At 40.0% G+C, this 19,540-nt stretch overlaps 1 protein-coding gene across 2 annotated transcripts in view; it reads left to right on the top strand.

The window, feature by feature from the left end:
- LOC120546833 (glutamate receptor ionotropic, kainate 2-like) overlaps positions 1-19,540 on the top strand; it is a 61,633-nt gene that overhangs the window by 17,242 nt on the left and 24,851 nt on the right. Inside the window, exons 2-6 of one of the 2 annotated variants that reach the window (XM_039782059.1) lie at positions 646-813; positions 1,705-1,962; positions 4,398-4,579; positions 7,250-7,303; positions 8,639-8,812. In XM_039782059.1, coding sequence (XP_039637993.1) covers positions 646-813; positions 1,705-1,962; positions 4,398-4,579; positions 7,250-7,303; positions 8,639-8,812 — 836 coding nt within the window. Of the gene's footprint in view, positions 1-645; positions 814-1,704; positions 1,969-4,397; positions 4,580-7,249; positions 7,304-8,638; positions 8,813-19,540 lie in introns of both variants that reach the window. The other variant, XM_039782058.1, reaches the window with a different exon arrangement.

The raw sequence follows: 19,540 nt of genomic DNA, 5'->3' as shown, positions 1-19,540 counted from the left end.
TTGAACTTGTGAGTCGATTTGTTTTAATGAGTGTAATTAAACGCTTCCTGATGTTTCATCTTAATTTCAGATTTTGATTGGCCCCCCTCACTACGTCTGTCTTTTTATTCTTGTTCCTCTTTCTATACCACTTTAAATATCTCACTGATTTCTCCCATGGCTCTCTTTTTCCTCTTCTACCTTTTTTTGGCTTTTTGCCCTCATTTCTCTGCTCCCTGCGCTCTTGTTTTTCTTCGCTCTGCTCTCATTTGAGAATTGTTGAAATCAATGGGACAAAGTGGAAGAGTGAACCTCTCTGTCAAGGCTGAGCAAGGGAGTTAAAGAAGGGCACTCACCCCTGAACTCACCCCCCAATGTAACTAATTGCCTATAATTACACCGACAACTGCCACAGAATGCAAATCGGCTGAGATCCAAACGCCTAATCTGTACTGTAAATCAGTTTCATGTCAGCGTCTGACTGAGCTGTGTAAAGTACTAAACACAATAGCATCGGTGTTGAAAATGATAGCATGGCTTGAGCTGCATTATATTGATCATTTAAAAGAATGTCAATTGTGTTCAGGAATCAGTTGCAATTACAGGAGAAGGAAGTCTATTCGGAGATCTTGTTCTCAGCTGTTTTGTGTTCTTTCTGACCCTCAGGAGGAATATTTGAATCCATTGAGAGTGGCCCTTCTGGAGCAGAGGAACTAGCCTTTAAATTTGCCTTGAACACAATCAACAGGAACCGCACCTTGCTCCCCAACACCACACTTACCTATGACATCCAGAGAATAAACATCTTCGACAGCTTTGAGGCTTCCAGGAAAGGTGAGTCAGGAGATATGAAAAGGACATTTAGCAGAACCTAACAATAAGTACTTGTTTTGTTTGTAGTAATTTCTTTCTTGTTTTTCATTGGCTAAATCTGTCTGTGAAAATAAAAGGTTTGTCATATGGCTGCCATGCATTTAGGAAATGTATTCTTAACAGGTTTGTTAACACAAAAGTAATGAAAATTGATGACATTTCTGAAAGAGGACATAAAGCATTCCATGAGCATTCAATACGAGGAAGACAAATCCATCCAAAACTCAGTTACAACATGTTAAATGTTTGCTATTGACTGTTTGGTGTAACAGCTCACATATTATGTGAATTGAACATTAACTACCAACGATTGGAGACAAATACAGAAAATCAATTCAGGCAATCATGAGCTGTGTCTGAAATATAATTTACTGTCCGCTATTTCATTTGAGTGTGAAATGTATGCACTATTCTGGAATAGTAGTCTGACACCATCTAAATGTCCACAACGGCTTGACATTACATTGATGAAATAGGCTGTTACATTTACAAAGATTTTTTGCTAGTTTTGAAACCTGCATTTTAAAATCAATGTTTTCATTGCTAGCTTAGTCTTCTTCTTCTCTGCCTTTGCTGGCACAGTGCTGCATTTTTGGCACATTACAGCCACCAAGTGGATTAGTATTAAACCATTGGCAGAAACGAGTATCTCATCACCCATATGGTTGTGTGTCCTCACAAACAAAACCAGCCCCCCTCCACATCAGTTAGGTTGTGACTATTATGAAGCACCGGATTTTATATGTGGGCAAAAACTAAACAACACCAAAGACATTTAGAAGCAGTGGAATTTAAAAGCCCAACAGAAACATTAAAATAACTTGTTGCTTCTTCCGCTTGTTACCCTCCCAGCATGTGATCAGCTTTCCCTCGGGGTGGCGGCCATTTTTGGCCCCTCACACAGCTCGTCAGCCAACGCAGTCCAATCCATCTGCAATGCTTTGGGAGTGCCCCACGTCCAGACCAAGTGGAAGCATCAAGTGTCAGACAACAGGGACTCGTACTATGTCAGCCTGTACCCCGACTTCTCCTCCCTCAGTAGAGCCATTCTCGACCTGGTGCACTTTTTCAAGTGGAGAACAGTCACTGTGGTGTATGACGACAGCACAGGTACAGGTACAGTCGGTGTCTGTCTTTATCTTTCAGTGGTGCTTTTGTTTTGCATGCTGAGCGCGACAGTGTTTAAAAAACCTGTGGCCTTTAAACCTTAAAATGCCCAGAAAAACAAGAGGCACCAGGTGAACTACAAAAAGTCAGAGTTCAGGGAGTGCTTTGTAACCTGTCAAGTTAATTCAGAAATCAATAGCTTACTGTTCTGCCTCAGTCCTGCAGGTGCTGCCCATGTCAGTCTTCCAGGAGAGTGAGCAGCAGCATTAAAAAAAAAAGAGAACCACATTACCCAAAATGACCCAGTGTCTCTTCAGATTAATGCAATGCAGAATTGTAGTATGTGGGGGCTGACAACAGACGTTAATAACACAGAGACACTTGATTTCTGAGGGTGGCTATCAAATGTGTCTGTGAGCCATTTTGTCTATCCTATGACTTTGTGGAGAGTGGCTCATAATATGCATTTTAAAAGACGAGTCCTATTTTAGCAGGAGTGCAGTGATATTTTTATGAGGTAAAGTGTAATCGCTCCAGAGAAGATAACAATATTAAATACTCATTCGCAATTTATGAGCTATTTGGCATGATGTGGTTGACAGCTTAATGTAGGTAAATTAGACAGAGTTGAGTGGAGGTTTAAATTTTAGACAGGTTGCATAATGAATTCCCTCCCTACTCAGAGCAAATGAATATTGTCTTGTAGTTGACATCCCAAATTGTGCCGCTAAATAAGAAATGTAACACCTCTTCTGTTCCTTTTTATAACTAATAGTTTTACTGCTATTTTGCTTCTTCCATCAGCTCTACTTTCACTGACGCATAGATTTAAGGAAACCGCCAATCCTGCAGCATGCTAGCGCCTGTGCGCTAACCCCGGACGAAATCCCAATGACTTGTCCCACTTGCCACATTATTCTGACTCATCTCCTTGACCTCTCTTCACTTCCTGCCTTGGAGCTTAGTATGTTAACACCCTCATTCTCCAGCAAACTGCCCCAGTGAGATGCCAAAAGGTGACCTCTCGCCTCCCTCTCTCTGTCAGATAGGACCGGCTTGGGCCTCCTCTGTAGAGCATTTCTGCTATAACACACCTGACGCCCTGAAAAGTGTGACAGCTGCATTTCAGCCGCGTTGCTACCCCCACCGCTTCCACCTGGTCCCAGGCTGTAATCACACAGCTTCATGCTCCAGGGCCCCGCACTGCTGATTGGAGCCTATCTGACGGCTGGCAGGAAAAACTATCGGAGGGGATAAAATATTCACACACAGCCGTTAGAAGATCCAGGGGGAAAGTCTGAAGGCATTAGCCAGAGCCCACAAACATCTACACTGACAGTGTTTCCCAAACGTTGAGCTCCCCTGACAGATTTTTTTTTTTTCTTGCTTAACACCTCCCAAAGTGTCAGTATGAACAAAACAGGGAGACGAGGACATGCCCTGGAGTAGGGATCTATTGGGATTACCTGAGGAAAGTGCTAGGTGGTTCAGTATTCCTCCCTGCAATGGTACCTTTCACAACAAGACCTGCATGCTCCTATTTCACACCAATATTTCTATAGGCCTCAGGGAGACCCAGCCCCACTCACAGTAAGACCATTAAACTGCTCACACAGCACTTCATTTCAAAATAAAAAATAGGCTGAGCTATCTTAAAGTGGTTCCACAAAGAAAAAAAAAGAAATCCCATCTCTCTCCAGTTCCCTCTCAAACTATCCTCAGAGCTCCATCCATTTTTATACATGACAAGTAATCATCTCTCCCATCAATCCAGCCTCTTTCATCCCTGCACTCTGAAGTTCTTTACTGAGGGAGAAACTCATTGTAATCTCATCGCAGTATCTCCCGGAGAGCTTTCTACCTGAGTGTGTGGCCAAGAAATGAAAGGTGAAGATTGTACCTCAATATGTGATGGTGGCGTCAGGCTCCCTAGGGGCAAGTACAAGCTGGGCAAACAGAGCCTCTCTCATCAGAGCACATCTGAAGTGTGTGTGTGAGAGAGAAGGCAGGAATGGCCGCAGCTTTCCATCAGGATAAAATTGAACCTATTCCATGCTGCTGTACGGTGTCATGGAAGACAAGAGCGAATCAACATTTGGAAGGCTTCTGTGGGATTGGAAGTTTCTGTAGGAGGGTGCAAATAGAGGTTCTTTCCATTTTGTGCGTTTGGTATGCAATGTGCTGGGTTGGTGTTAAATTCTCTTGATAGGTCTGTAGCAGTCTGTTTGCTTGCCAAGCATGAGTAGGAGGATCAATAGACTGTGGATTAGGAAGACTTACATATGGGCCTATTTTCTGATGAGAAAACCTGAATCTAGTTGTTTTTTGTGGCCTCCTCAGCTTCGGAGATACTTCAAAATGGCAGCAGATCAAACACAATATGTAGCTGCATCTTTATAATTCTTTTTTCACGCTATATGTGTCCTCTTTGTCTGCAGGTCTCATTCGACTGCAGGAGCTGATCAAGGCACCGTCACGATACAACATTCGTTTGAAGATCCGACAGCTGCCCACAGAGACCAAGGATGCCAAGCCACTTCTGAAGGAGATGAAGAAAGCAAAGGAGTTCCATGTCATCTTTGATTGTGGACATGAGATGGCTGCATGGATCCTAAAACAGGTATGAAACCAACTGACAAATGAGCCAGGATAGTTCATTAAAGCGCCCATATTATGCTCATTTTCAGGTTCATAACTGTATTTTAAGGTTGTACCAGAATAGGTTTATAAGGTTTAATTTTCAAAAAACACCATATTTTTGTTGTACTGCACAGCTCTCTCTCACTGCTGCAGATCCTCTTTTCACCTGGTTTCTGTTTTAGCTACAGAGTAAGACCTCTTTTCATCTTCTTCTTCTGTACTATCTTTGATTGCACTCGCACATGCTCAGTAGTTCAGATGTAGATCATGTCAGCTAGCTAACTCTAGAGACAGTAAAAGAAAGCCTGTTTCTCCAACTTTGGTCAGTTACAAGGCAGATTAGCTGGGAGACTTCTAAATGAGGGCGCACATGTAAGTAGTTCTTTTGTAGATTATGGTGAACTTGTGTGTGTTGTAGCAGTGCTTTGCTATTGAGAACGACGTAGCATGCTAGCGTTAGCATTAGCATAAGCGTTAGCATGCTAATGCTAACGGTTAGCATGCTAACGAGCTAACGGTTGTGGTTAGCCAGCTCATTTCGGACTGTGACGTCACAGTCCGAGCCGATTTTGAACAGCTCACTAGGAGACTGAAGGCAGGACACATTCAGAAACCGTATCTCACTCAAAACAGCATGGATGGATTTTTTTCAAAGTTTGTATGTGTGTGGAAGCACCAGAGACACAAAAGAACACCCCAAATCCCAGAAAAAGTGATTTTTTCATAATATGGGCACTTTAAATTCATTGCAAATACCAAACCTGGGGGGACTATTTATGGCACTCCAAAGTGATTAATAACAGATTAGGCTAACTGAAATAAAACCATGCCAATCTCTAGGTATGGTGAAGGGTATGTGATGATGTGGGGTTATTTTAATTCCAAAGGCCAAGGGAACTTTATCAGGATGCATAGTATCCTGGATCCATGAAATCTGCCTGCTTCTATGGGAATTTAACAAAGGGGTGTCTATACTTATGCCCCCTGTATTTTAAGGAAGAACATTTATTTATTTACAATACATTATTCATTCACAAAGAAAATTGGTGTCCTTAAAGGTTGGATTTTTTCTCATTTTTTAAATTCATTTCCAAAAGATGATTTTTGTATTCCTCTTTTTAGTCAACTTTAGCATGGGTTCCTATACTCATGAGCAGCACTGTATATATATATATATATATATATATATATATATATATATATATATGAATAAAACTTCACATGAAGTAAAAGTACACTTGGGAAAATGCCAATATGAAATAAAGCAGACTTTTGAAATTGTCTATAATTAAATTAAAATGAATGATGAAATAACATTTCCTACTGGTATGTGAAATTATTCCACAAATTGTTGGTTTGTTTAAATATTTTACACAATTAATGTCATTTGGGTTCCATACCATTCATCTTTACGTTTAATATCTAAACAGTAAGAGCAGTTAAGTTAATGCAAAAGTAATTTGTGAATAAGATGAGTGATATATCTTCCTGAATTAAATTAAATATTAAATTACTGAATTAACTGCAGTCCCAAAATGTGCGTAATTTCCCTTTATAGAAACATAGACTAAGTATAGACTCATAGTTCATTCATTATGTACATATATGCACTAAAACAATAAGCTCATACAGTATGTGTTCCCTTTATTGCTCTTTCTCTCTTTAAGCACTGATGCAAATGATTCAGATATCTACTTTCTGCTCTGTGCGTCTTTAATCTCTTTGTAGAATATTAGATCTCTACTACTGACCCATCATAATGGAAGCTCTCCATTGCACAATAAAGGTTTTTTAATTAGAAAGTCTAATTCTGCTCACAGGCATGTTAAATTCATTTTACACAGGCACATTATTTATGACAAAGGTGGGGGTTCTTATTGAACTGAAGTCTTCTCAGAAGTGTATTGCACTGCTTGAATTCTCTATACAGCTGTGTGTCTACGGGAAGCAACAAGAATGATTATTTATTGACGGCCAATACTTGGTAGGCACAACAAAACAAATACTGTATGTCAACAGCTCAATTCAGTGCCTCTTCCAACACACTCACTACTAATTCAATTCAATTCAATTCAATTTTATTTATAGTATCAAATCATAACAAGAGTTATCCCGAGACACTTTACAGATAGAGTAGGTCTAGACCACACTCTATAATTTACAAAGCCCCAACAATTCCAGTAATTCCCCCAAGAGCAAGCATTAGCAATGGTTGCTGCGACAGTGGCGAGGAACAACTCCTTTTTAGGAGTTTTTCCTCTATTGCATGAGTATACGTCTTTGTCCAATAACTGCAATGCTTTCTTGTATTTGTTATGACCACACAGCGTTTTCCTGACTGTAAGTGTAATAATAATTCTATACGTCTTTTAATCAATCATCAACCCCACCTGGCCGCCAAATTCAAAATGGTCTAGCACGATGCTGTTCTCTTTTAATGTGAAACATTTTCTTTTCTCAGCTGGCTTCCTGGTCAGTGAAGAGATCTTAGTATCAGACTATACAATTTAAATAAATGCTAACTGCACATTTAGAATTAATTGAATAGAGTAATACTCTCATATTAATTAGAGTTATTATCAATATTAATCTTAATTATATATATGTATACATTTTTACTTACTACACTAATGTTGTTTTCTTCCTGTAGGCCCTGGCCATGGGTATGATGACAGAATACTATCATTATATTTTTACTACCCTGGTGAGTACGCTTTTTTATGTTGACAAAATGCAATTATTTACTATGTTGCCATTTTTTTGCACAGCACTATCCACCTGAAAATGTGTGTGGTTTGAACAGTTTTTTGGTTTTTGTTGTGGCTTCTTGCCCTGCTTGTTGCAAGGGAAAAATACATCTGTCTGTCTATGTCTGAAAGCAGTGTTTCTTCTCTGAGAATAAAGTTAAATATGAGTCAACCTGGAGCCAGAAAAAGAATAACATGCTGTTATTTACTACTTCAAACCCATATTTGTGCTGATAGAAATAGATGGCCTTTAAAAGCTGACTCATTGTCATGTTGTTGATTATAAATATACTCTTTCCATTGCATGTCCACAACCCTGAGTGTAGAAAACAAAAGCAGTTGGATATATTTAATTCTGACTCTAGCAGCAATTGAAGTTCTCCAAAGTTCTTTGATCCAGCCACTACAAAGATTGCTCACCACTCTGCAGATGAACAGCAGCACATCTTCCCTGAGCCCAGAGAACAGAAGACTGAGAGCTCAGATAATAGCCCTGAGCAGATGAGACTGTCACCCATTTGGTCCATTATAGCTAACAAATAAACGTCATGCTGTGTTGTTTGGGGCACAGTTGGAAAGTCTGATGGAAAGGTCGGAGAAAACTGACCTGAAAAAGACATTTATCAGTGGACAGGACATGTAACTATCCCTTGTGCATTCACATAAGAACCTGGCTAGATGAAAGTGGAGTGAGTGACAGCAGGTATGTCATTGGAAAAGGAAAGAGAATAGTGATTATAGGCCTCTGTCAGCAGGCATGCTTCTGCTTGTCGGGGTGGAAACATGCCTAACATCAGCCAGTGTGTTGGCCGGTTTGAGGCCACTGTGCCGGCCAAAGCTGCTGTATACTGGTGCCGAGCCATGCATGCTGCTTTCGGAATAGGACAGCAAACATTGACCGTGGCACCCCCATTCTGCGTCCATCACCTGCTGTTGCTCTGTCAACTGTGTTGTTGCATCCCAAAGACATCTGCCTGGTGAGATGCCAGACATGCTGTATGCAGGACAATTGGGTTGTCCTTTCACTTCCACATGATAGATGGCAGTCCACCAAAAGCCTGCCTGTAACCTTGAAAGCCTTGCCTTCATTAAGGCTGCTGCCTCCGCATGAGATAAAATAACTCCTGAAATACCTTCAACTGCACTCTTCTGCTCTCACTTGCTGCCACTCAAATGACTGCTCTTAATTACTGAGGACACATGACGTACAGTATAGAGGTGTACAAGCAAAGATGAGAAATTAATTATTTTTGCAGCTTAACCCATCTAGATTTTAATCCTTATGTATCCAGGACCTTTTTGCCCTCGACATGGAACCGTATCGTTTTAGTGGAGTCAACATGACCGGGTTCCGCATCCTCAACACAGAAAACTCTCAGGTGTCGTCAATCATCGAGAAGTGGTCAATGGAGCGGCTACAAGCCCCGCCCAAACCAGACTCAGGCCTGCTGGATGGATTCATGACGGTAGGCTCAAACCTTTTTATGCTGCTTACGTAATGCAAATGTTATGCTGTGTATGCAAAAACATGCTTATAGCTGCACTTCATCCTTGTATGTCAAAATGACCAAATCAATCTGAAGCCATATGAAATGTAACGGCTCCTTTGGGGGTTTTATGCTGCAGGCACTTGTGTGTGTATGTATAATGATGGTTAAGAAGCAAGGTGACAGTACTTTTTTTTTTTAATCATGTTTTGAAATATACAATAGTTTTTGAGGAGAATAAATGAGCACCAGTTGTCAATCACAAGTTTCATGGTAAAGGGCTTCTGGGGTGAGCACAGGAGCAGAATGAATGCCCACTGTGTGGTGCGTTCGGGCTGGTGCTCCTGGGTCTAAATGCTCCGTAATGAGGTGGTGTGAATGGTAATAGCCGTTTATCTGCCCTCCTGCCTCTCACAACACTCCTCTGGGAGCATGGCCAAAATATGACAATCTGTCAGTGTTCATGCAGAGAGAGGGAACAAATTGGATGGAAATTATGGCCTTGGCTTTTTTAGGATGGCATCCAAAAAATCATGGGATAAGGTGATTTGAAAGTGAACAAGTGAATGGAGCTCATCATGGACATTCAAGGTCCCTCTATGGGTCTGTGTGTAAACAGTGAGTTTTCTCCACCTCCCTCGCAACACCTTCATTGCAGACAAAAACACTTTCTCCTGCTTTCAGCTAGTCTTTCTTTATCTGGTATCATACATCTGTGTAATGGAAGATGTCTTTTCATCAAAGACTTAAAGAAAGAAGTGCCTATTTATATATTAGTCACACCTTTAATTTACACTTACATGTGATAAAAAATGAAAACACACAATCACTTATAGAAATCAATGTGTCTTTCCTAAATAAAGCCATGTAAATATACCGCAGTTTACTTTCTTGCCAGAAACATACAGTAAATATAGACATATCATATTTTATTTCCTTCAAACAACAGTATGTGTATCCTTTTTTCTCATGTGGCACTAAAGTGTGCAAAACCAAGCGAAGCAGTTACTGTACGTATGCAAAAAGATTAATGCAACGCACAAAGAGGTTAAATCACTTGATTTATTTCCTCCGCCGGAAATTAATGCATAATAGTGGAAATGTTGAATTGATTAATTAGCATTGCATGAATCATTTTGTCAGATCCTATACTACATATTGACATATCTCACTGGACCCAAAGGCTCATGCAAGCTTGATAAAGTACTTCATTAGAGTGCTCTATTTATAAATCCTGGCTCTGATGTATTTTATTCTTTAGAGTGTTTCGTCTTAAAAGGATTCCTTATGATGCGTCAATGAAGGAACTGCAGCATGAATATAAAAACATTGTCATTTTAATGGTATAATAAAGGAACAATGGAGAAGCAGTTCTGCTGGTGATTTTGAAAAATAGCCCGTACCTACATTATAAACGTGCGGGGTAGAATAATGGTTTGGTTGCTCTGCAACTTAAATGTGTTTAATACATTTGTAGATCTGCCTGATTTTTATGCTGCAGTGCTCTGGGCTCAGAAGCCACCTTGAAGGGTATCATTAAATGAAAGAGGGCTGCAGCAGCCAGTGTGTGACCTTCCACCCCCGACCCTCCCTCCAGCCTTTTATTTCCCCTCTCTCATGCCTTGTTCTCATTCTCTGCAACAGAGAAGCCTTGCTGGGCTCTGGGCTTGTTTGTGCTCGGTGACCAAGCAACAGTTGTGTAGCGATGGTTACCAGGACAACGCCGTCCGTGTCACCTTGTGATTTCATGAAGGATTGATTGACTGAGATGGGAGGAGGAGGAGGAGGAGGAGGAGGGTTGGGGGGGGGTGAGATGGAGGCAGCAGGAGGGGAGTTGATGACGAGAACGGGCAGGAAAGATGGGGGTGTGGGTGTTCCGAGCGTTTGAGTGGTGCATGCGATGTTTTGCCACGCCACTAGGCTCGCATTAATGCAGGGTAGTGTATAATCACAGTGACACACGGAGCCTTGGGTGAGGCCGAGTGTTGTCTCAGGGAAGGATGTATAATGAGAAGTCCCTCCTCGGCCCAGGCAGCCTCGCAGCCACACACTCGGCCCCTTCCTCTTAATGCTGTTTGTCAGAGGTATCTCTGACATGGAGCGGTGCATAATAAGAGCGGAGATGCTAATCAGTCCAGTTCATTTGTGTGTGGACGTGAAAGTGTTTGTGCTGACTCTTTAACCATATCCCTAGAGTAATTTGGAGCTGAAATTGTTGTAACCTCGATCTTAATGTGAATTAACAGCAGTTAGAGACCCAAGACCTTTAAGATAGATAGATAGATAGATAGATAGATAGATAGATAGATAGATAGATAGATAGATAGATAGATAGATAGATAGATAGATAGATAGATAGATAGATAGATAGATGGACTGATTATTATTTTTTCCCATCTGTGGATAATTATTGCCTGGAGCTAATTAGATATTTGGTTTAATGCTTCGTTGTAATTTGCATTCTTTTAAATCCCCATTCACTGAGCTAAGTATATACTTGGATTTAATTGAGGAAAAGACAAAAACAGTTTCCCAGTTGTACGCCTCACTGAGGCTTTAGGGCCACATATATTCTACATCTACATCATTTCATTTATGTCTACATTTCATTGAGCTATAATTACCACAACAGAGGGTGGGATGTTCTCCAGTGACAGCAATGCAATTCTGGTGTAATAGCTCATAATAATGATGGGGCTGCTGCTTGACTTCGCATTGGGACACTGTAAAATGCATCTTAGCGCTACACAGGCTAAATGATTTAGAAACACAACAGACACATGAAGATACTTAAGATATTGGCATCAGTAAAGAGAATCCGCAAATGTGACTGTTTTTTTTCCTTTCCATCAGCAGATATTGCTGAGATATCCTTGAGCAAGACACTTAAGTTGAAATCAGCACAACATGCCTGCTCAGCAAGCTTTCACAAAATACTGTACTGTAAATAATTGCTAATGACAATGATTTAAAAAAAAAACAGCAACAAAGCAGCATTTGTCCCCAACACAGAAAAGTAAATTGCCTTTTTTTCCTTCCCCTTAAAAAGCTGTTCAGTCATAAAAACACTGTTTGACTGTACATTGTACACAAGGAAAGCTAGTTTTAGTGACATACAAATAATGAAAGAAAGGAAGAGAGAGACAAATACATAGGCATGCCCAAACGAAAATGTACTTATATGGTTAAAATCCTTAAGATTTTCATTATAATATGCTGTTCATGGCCAGCATTTTTTCAGCAATAGCTATTCAATGTATTTGCATTATGTAACTGCCTCCCTATATACTCATTAATGTCAGTCTGCCTTTCCCCCATGGGAAACAATGTGCATTCCCATGCACAAGGGATTGACAGGAAATGATGCATTCACATATACTGGGTCCCATCTTTCACCAGATTTGCAAGCTGTGATTTGCAACATGAGATCATTTCCTCTCCTTGTAATTCGGACACATTTCACTAATTGAAACCAACTCTGTATCTGCCAATTTATCTGCATTTGTGAATGACAATCATTTGACAAGCTTTTGTGAAACATGGCTGCTGCACGTTATTCTTGAGACAAAATCTGAAGCATACGAGCATTTTAATAAAGACAACATTCGATCGTGAGTTCAGTGGACTTCTTTGTTAGACTTCGATTAAAACAATGATACAATGGATTCCTCTCAGCCAGTGTTTGTTTGAGTGGCCACTCAAGGTGTGTTTGCTGTCCTCAGTGATCGATACACATAATTATGAACTGAACTCTGGGACCTGTATTATTAAATAACACTTACCGGTACCACAAGTGACCCCCAGATTAATAAAGACTGAAATTATGTCAACAGGTTTTAGTTTACATTTTTAACTTGTCGGGGCGGATGATTTGTTTATATTAAGAGTAAAGATTGTGTCTTTGGAAGGCATAAAGGGGTACTGTGTACAGAGCAAGAGAAACAGGGAGGGAGCATTGTTGTAGAAAAATGTACAGGGGGACAGACAAAGAGGGAGAGAGGGGGGAGAGAACAGATACCTTGTGGCATTAACAAGCACTGCTGGGAGTAGAGTAGGAGCCACCCACATAACAAGAACGGTATAGAGGAATCTGCTAGATGTGTTTGTATTGTACTGTGTGTAAGTGTGAAGCACATACTGTAAGATGTCTGATTCACTTCCCCACGTTTGGTGGCTCCTCTGAAGGGGAGGACTTGGCTCAGGTTTGTTGTTGGGGAGCACATGGCTGCCTGCAATCTGACAATGGCAAGAGAATAGCGACACATGAATCCCTCTCCCTTGTGAGCTTCATTCATGCAGCATTTCAACCAAATGAGAGTCCTCGGTGTGGATGTGGAGCCAAATTTGGAGTTCCCCAGTCAATGTGATATTGAAAAGAGGACACATTCTGTTATTTTGCCTGATATGAATCAATGCACAAATAAACTTTACTGGAAATTAGATCCAGTTTTTGGGGATTCATTTTATTTGTTCAAAAACTGAGTTTTCCCCCTGCAGCTTAAATAAGTCCCACAGTATATTGGAAGTGCTCATTAAATACCCACATATAGTGCACCAGATTATATTTAATTCAGCAGCCAACCGATGCATCAGCATGACTGTTATTATCGGCCAATTTTAGCTTATCAGATTTATATTAGTATCAATATTAATGTCCGCTTATTAGTAACAAAGGATTAAAGTACATAAATGCCAAAAATGTCTAAAAACAGTGAAACAATTACATAATTTGGCAGTTAAAGGTTTGTCATTTGTATCACCTATAGCCACTTTCTCATTTTAGTTTTTTTTTCCTCAAATATATATATAAAATATATATTGTTAAATATCAGGCTCTAATAAGGTGTTATTGCAACCTGCTCTCCGGTGCTTTGATAACACATTTTCTTCGCAGCTAAATAGAATAGGGCAGTGCTTCAATGTTGGATTTGATATGCAGAGCTACCAGGCTGCACTCCACACAGGTTCACAGGTTGGTTGCGTCCATTACAGCAATGTGATCTCCCTCCCTCTGATCCCAGTTGGCAGAAGAGAGAGCCTTTTAAAGACAGCAACTGTGGAGAGCAGACACTCGATGCCCTGTGCCGGGCACCACCAGCTGGGCTTGGCACTGCATCAACATTATTAGCACCAATGATCCCTTGGTCCATAGACGCCTTTTGTGAGCAAAAACAGGCAGCAGGAGAGAGATGGAGTGGTGGAATTTAGAACAATAGATTTTTTAAATAGGTTAAAACGACAAAACACCGGCTAACAGATTACCTAACAATATCATTTGAATTCCAAAAACTATGTTACTATGGAAATTTTGGAAAGTGTATTTATCTGATGAAGTGAGGGGAAGAAAAATCAGTTGGCAGCTCCTAGCTTCTTAAGCTAAACATGGCTGGAGGCTGATTAAATATGAGGAAAGGCCATCATGTTAAACAGCCACTTAATCAGATGTAGGTTAGGCAGCATGGTGCTAATTATGGTGAACTCTGAAGTCGACGGTGCTGCCAACAGCATGCTGTTGCCTGAAGGGTCTGGTCGGACACCACTGCTTCGAGCATTCACTACCTCTTTTGTCAGACTTAATAAAATAGTGAGGCACGTATCATATTTGATGTTTCTATTGTGCTGTTACTTGCAATAATAATCTGTGATCTCCCTCCCTCCATTTCTAGCCCAGCTAGCGGCATGGCTCTAGGGATGGTAATGTAGGTCTGTATGTCAGTTGGTCCACCACTTTGGTCTCCACTGAACAACTCTTGGATGGTTTGCCATGAAATTCTGTACACATAATTATAATCCCTAGAGAATGTATCCATAACTGATTGTGGTGATCCCATGACTTTTCCTCCAGCGCCACCATGAGGGTAACATTTGTGGTTTTGAGTGAAATTAAAAGGATTCTCATGAAATGTCCCCCTCAGGATGACTTATAATATGTTAATAACTTTGGTAAACCCTTGATTTTTCTTCTCAGGAAGTCAAGTTTTGAATGTATCCAATATTATGGTTTATGACCAAATACCTATGCACAAATCACATTCCTATCAGTCTCAGCTGTACTTTGTGTTAACTTGCTAATTTGCAAACTTAGCACGCTAACTTGCTTAACATCAGCATGTTAGCATTGTCCTCGTAAGCAAGTTAGCATGCTGACATTAGCTTTTAGCTCAAAGCACTGCTGTTGATAAATGCAGCCTCACAGAGCTGCTGGCGTGGCTGTAGACTCGTAATCTTGTTTTGTGCAAAATTAATATATTCTGCTCATTGCTTTTGCTTTCACCCAAAATTAGACATTTCTGTAGGGAAAAATCTTGTGTGCAAGAACGTGATTCTGGCAGCATCAGGGGTTTGTTTGGAACAAACAGAAGAGGGACTAGCTAGTTAGTATGAGCAGTCTGTGCATGTTTTCTCCCATTTAGCTATGTATACAAATTGTTTGTTTTCAACGTTTGATAAGGTCACTAACTCTCTCTCCCCTTCTGACTGTTTTTCCGAAGTTCAAATATACTATTTATTGGCATTACAGAATATAAATATACAGTGTTGAGGCAAGTGTTTCGGTCAGAGTGGGGATTTGTCATCATTCACGCATCTGTCAGTATTTAATAAGATACTTTAATAGCACTACATCAAAACTGAATACACATACACCAAAGAGAGTTCAGCCCACTCTCTCACCACTCTCACAGGGTGCTTTCTTTTAAACAAAAAAAGCTGCAATGTAGTCCTTTTATTCCCTTTTAAAATGTGCTTAAATCTACAATAAAACCATGAATGTGCTTTCACATAAATCCTGCACCATCAATGGATCCGTTGCCCAGGGGTCCTCGTCGGAAGAAGCCAGTCTTACTTCCCTGTGAAAAAACAACAAAACTAATTTTAAAAAGAAGAAAAATGCAACAAAGCTGCTCTGTTGCCTCAGCATGTGGAAATGCAATGTGAGAAAGGGATTAAACCTCCAACGCACAGAAAAAGAGGGAAAATGACAGTGACACTACTGGCAAAGCCCCAAATATACCCACACTCTAAGCAACACTCATGTACAGCTCAGTAAAATACTGTAGAGAGCAACCGGGGAAGGCAGAGGGAAGACAGAAAGACAAAAGGGATGAAAGAGAGAAAGAGATACAGTAGAAGTGAAGGGAGGCCGGACTAAGGAGAGACAGGGGAAGAACATCGGTGGCCAGAAAGAAAGAGACAAAGAGAGACAGAGTGGAAAAGTTATGGACAGAGAGAGATGGCACCATACGGAGCTGCAGTCACCCGAGGGCTTTTTCCCCACCGAAATGATTTGACACTGCCTGCTTTCCCTTCTCTGCTGCGAGGCCTCAAACAGCCATAATATGCCCCATAAATCACGTATGTCACATTTCAGTGTTTTTCAACTCTTGTCTTTTCATTTTTGTCCTAGAAGTCAAAGTTTGCACAATTCTTAGTGCACTGACTCAGTTTCATCCCCCAGGGTCTAATGTAACACACCAATGCCAGAAATACATCTTGCATTAGAATTTAATTACTACAGTAGTACTAAAAAAAGCAAAGACGTAATAATATTGAGAGAATTTTGAGGCATCAGAAATATCTGTAAACTGTATGCTTCTCGGACTTTAAAGGAATACTTAAATTTGGGAATTTAGCATATTTGCTTTTTTACACAGAGCTACGAGGGGTATCAATCTTCTCATGTTACTCTCAACAAGAAAGCAAATACATGTATTTCCCAAAATCCTCATTGTAATTTATATGACAGGAAGTGTTATGTAGCCTCATCCATTTTCAGAGAATCCACTTTTGTCAATGTGGTTCGCTCACCCACTAGCTGCTCTTTAAGAGTCCATATTTCTTGCTAAGTTTAAAATTCATCCCTAATTATGTGAAGACATTTCCCACCAGTGTCCATTCTCCTCGTGACAATTTCATCAAATTCATTGTCTCACTTAGTGGGGGGTGAGTTAAATTTAAATATCATGGTGTAGTTATTACAGAGAATTAACTAACGAAGATTTAATTGCTAAACATTATAAAGTTTAGAAAAGCAGTAATGTGTCTGACAGCAGAAAGTGTGACTCAAAGACTTGTACCGACATACATATAAACTATGGAATGAAATGAATAATTACCTCCTTCTTCTATCAAATCATCAAACCCCATGGGTCTGTCTGTGATCTGAGGGCAGAGTGAATTTGGCTCCAAGAAAACAATGAGTTTCTCTCTCTCCCGCTGACACTGTGACTCTGATGCTGATGGCAATGCTGCGCGTGCATGCATGTGTGTGCGTGTTGCATTGCGTTGCGTTGCTCTGGGCCTGGCAGCTGGAGCCCAGTGATGCATGGTGAATAACAGGTCAGTGCTAATCTCATTAGGGCTAATCAGATGTATATGATATGTATAAACAGTGGAGTTCTACTGTACACAAGCAATGGCAGTACAGGTCCATCATCAGACAGGGTGTGTGTGAGTGTGTGTGTGTGTGTGTGTGTGTGTGTGTTAGGGCTGCACAATATATCTTTTTTTATCGTCATCGCAATATCAACTGCCGCAATATACATATCACGAAAGGCTGCGACATATCGCAATAGACAGAGATTTTTTTGTGTTAGTTGAAAGAAAATATCAGTAAGAAATTACACATTAAAAAGAAAATGTCATTCTTTTTTTTAGTGGTGCCTTTTACTGTTTATTCAATTAAATGTTCAATTTGTTGAAAATGATTTTCTTTCGTTTGTTTTAAATTCACCACGTAATTTGTTGTATTTTAGCAAAATACTGAAAGCAGCAGTTATGCATAATTGAGTACACTATATTTTTATTTAACGCAAGTAATATAATTTTCACGATATTCAACAATGTTATCGCATGTTTTTCTCATATCGTGGTGTGTGTGTGTGTGTGTGTGTGTGTGTGTGTGTTTAGAGGAATGCTGGGGAGAGGACGACTGATTGAGAGAGAGATGTTGTTTTTCAGGGTGCAACATTATGAGAGGAATTATGCACAGGTGGAGAGCTGGTGTGAATACTGATGCAGTGAAAAGGAATATATTTGTGTAAATACACACACATACATAGACAGACACACAGCAGCAAGTTCAGTATAGTTTGCAGTTCACCTGTTCTAAATTTAGGAAACTGCATGCAACTACAACAAACGAGGCATTCCTCTGGGAAGCTTGAGGTTTGTCACTATGTCTGAGCGTGTTCCCGTTTTGGTGTGTGGCATACACACATCTTGCTAATTGGTTCCTGCATGTGTGTGTTATTATTTGTATGCTCCTCATGTGTCATGTTTATGAGAGCGGGAACATGCATAGATGAACTAAGACATCATGGGGTGGAAAGGAAGATGTAAGGCGTGGAAAAAAATATGAGTCATTAAATGTAGCCTAGGAAAAGGGCATCTTGGCTGGTACTTTTATTGAAGCAGCGAGAGCTCTGTGTGTGATTTAAGATGGTTATGTGGGTGTTTGAGTGAAAGAGAGACAGAGAGAGGCGAGAAAGTCGAGGCAACAAAGGTTTTGGGCATCTTGTTTGAAACCCTTTCCCCTCTCTGTCTGAGTGTCCCTGGGGTTCGAGAGTGGTTTCACTTAAAGCACTTAAAACACCCCATAGGACCCATGCTTGGCTCTGAAATAAATATCAAGATCGCTCTTGGATTGTTTTTAAATTGAATGCAATCTGCCAGAGCTGTGAGCCATCATTTCACTTGTCCCCCCACTTCTCTCCTTCTTCCACTTGATGCCAGCCTCTCTCTTTGTTTCTATCACAAAGGGGTTTTCAGGAATTGTTCTGTTGCAAAGGCAAATAAGAAAAAGATCTTTGCCACATAAATCATTAGAACCAGACAATATTTGATATATCACGGCAATCAAAAGTTAAAAGATGGAGGAAATGTTTCCAGGAACGGTTGTTAAGTCTGAAATAGCAAATAGAATGGCATAAATCATTCAAACAAAGAGGCTGATGGGGGATTCGGTGGAGTATTTGGCCTCAGAGTGCAAACACTGCAGCAAACACAACTGTGTTTACAATGTACAGCATCTGATAAAATCCTGTTCTTAAATAGACTGATATATCTTGAAGGAAAATCAATCTTTATGTTACAATAAACAATTTCCCGTCTATATCGTTGCCTAGATAAAAATTCTGGACAGGGCCGTGAGGTATATATTATTAGAACGTGATACAATTGTCATTGTAGCATGTCAAAGTTTTAATTTTGAAACAGTGTACGCACATATGCAGTATGTGATTTCTCATAAAATAGTTCCTTTCATTTAAAAAAAAATCCTATATTATCAGCCTTCAGTCACACATCAAGGTTGTGCTAAAATATCCCAGCTGGATTTAAAACTCGGTCATTAGTCAGTAGAAAAAGGAGAAAATAAAAATAAACTTGCAAGCAGAACTTTCAAACTCTATCTAATTTTAGTGAAAAAGATGTCTGATTTGTGTTTTTCAGTGTTTTTCACTGAATATATTTATAATGTTTTATTAGGAAATACTGTGCATGCTGTAGCGTGACCCAAATTAATAAAGAGTTTATAGATGGAAGAATAGGAATGTAATATTGATTTGATTTTGGAAGGAAAAGGTCAAAAGCAAAAACTGAAATAAAGAGGTGAACAAAAAAGATTAGTAGAAAGCTGCACAGATTTTATTTGACTTGCAGGAATTCAACTCTGTCACTGTCAAACTAAAACCATTTCCAAAGTGAATT

Source organism: Perca fluviatilis, chromosome 18, assembly GCF_010015445.1.
Source record: "Perca fluviatilis chromosome 18, GENO_Pfluv_1.0, whole genome shotgun sequence".
Lineage (NCBI taxonomy): Eukaryota > Metazoa > Chordata > Actinopteri > Perciformes > Percidae > Perca > Perca fluviatilis.
This window is presented reverse-complemented; position numbering and strand designations above follow the sequence as displayed.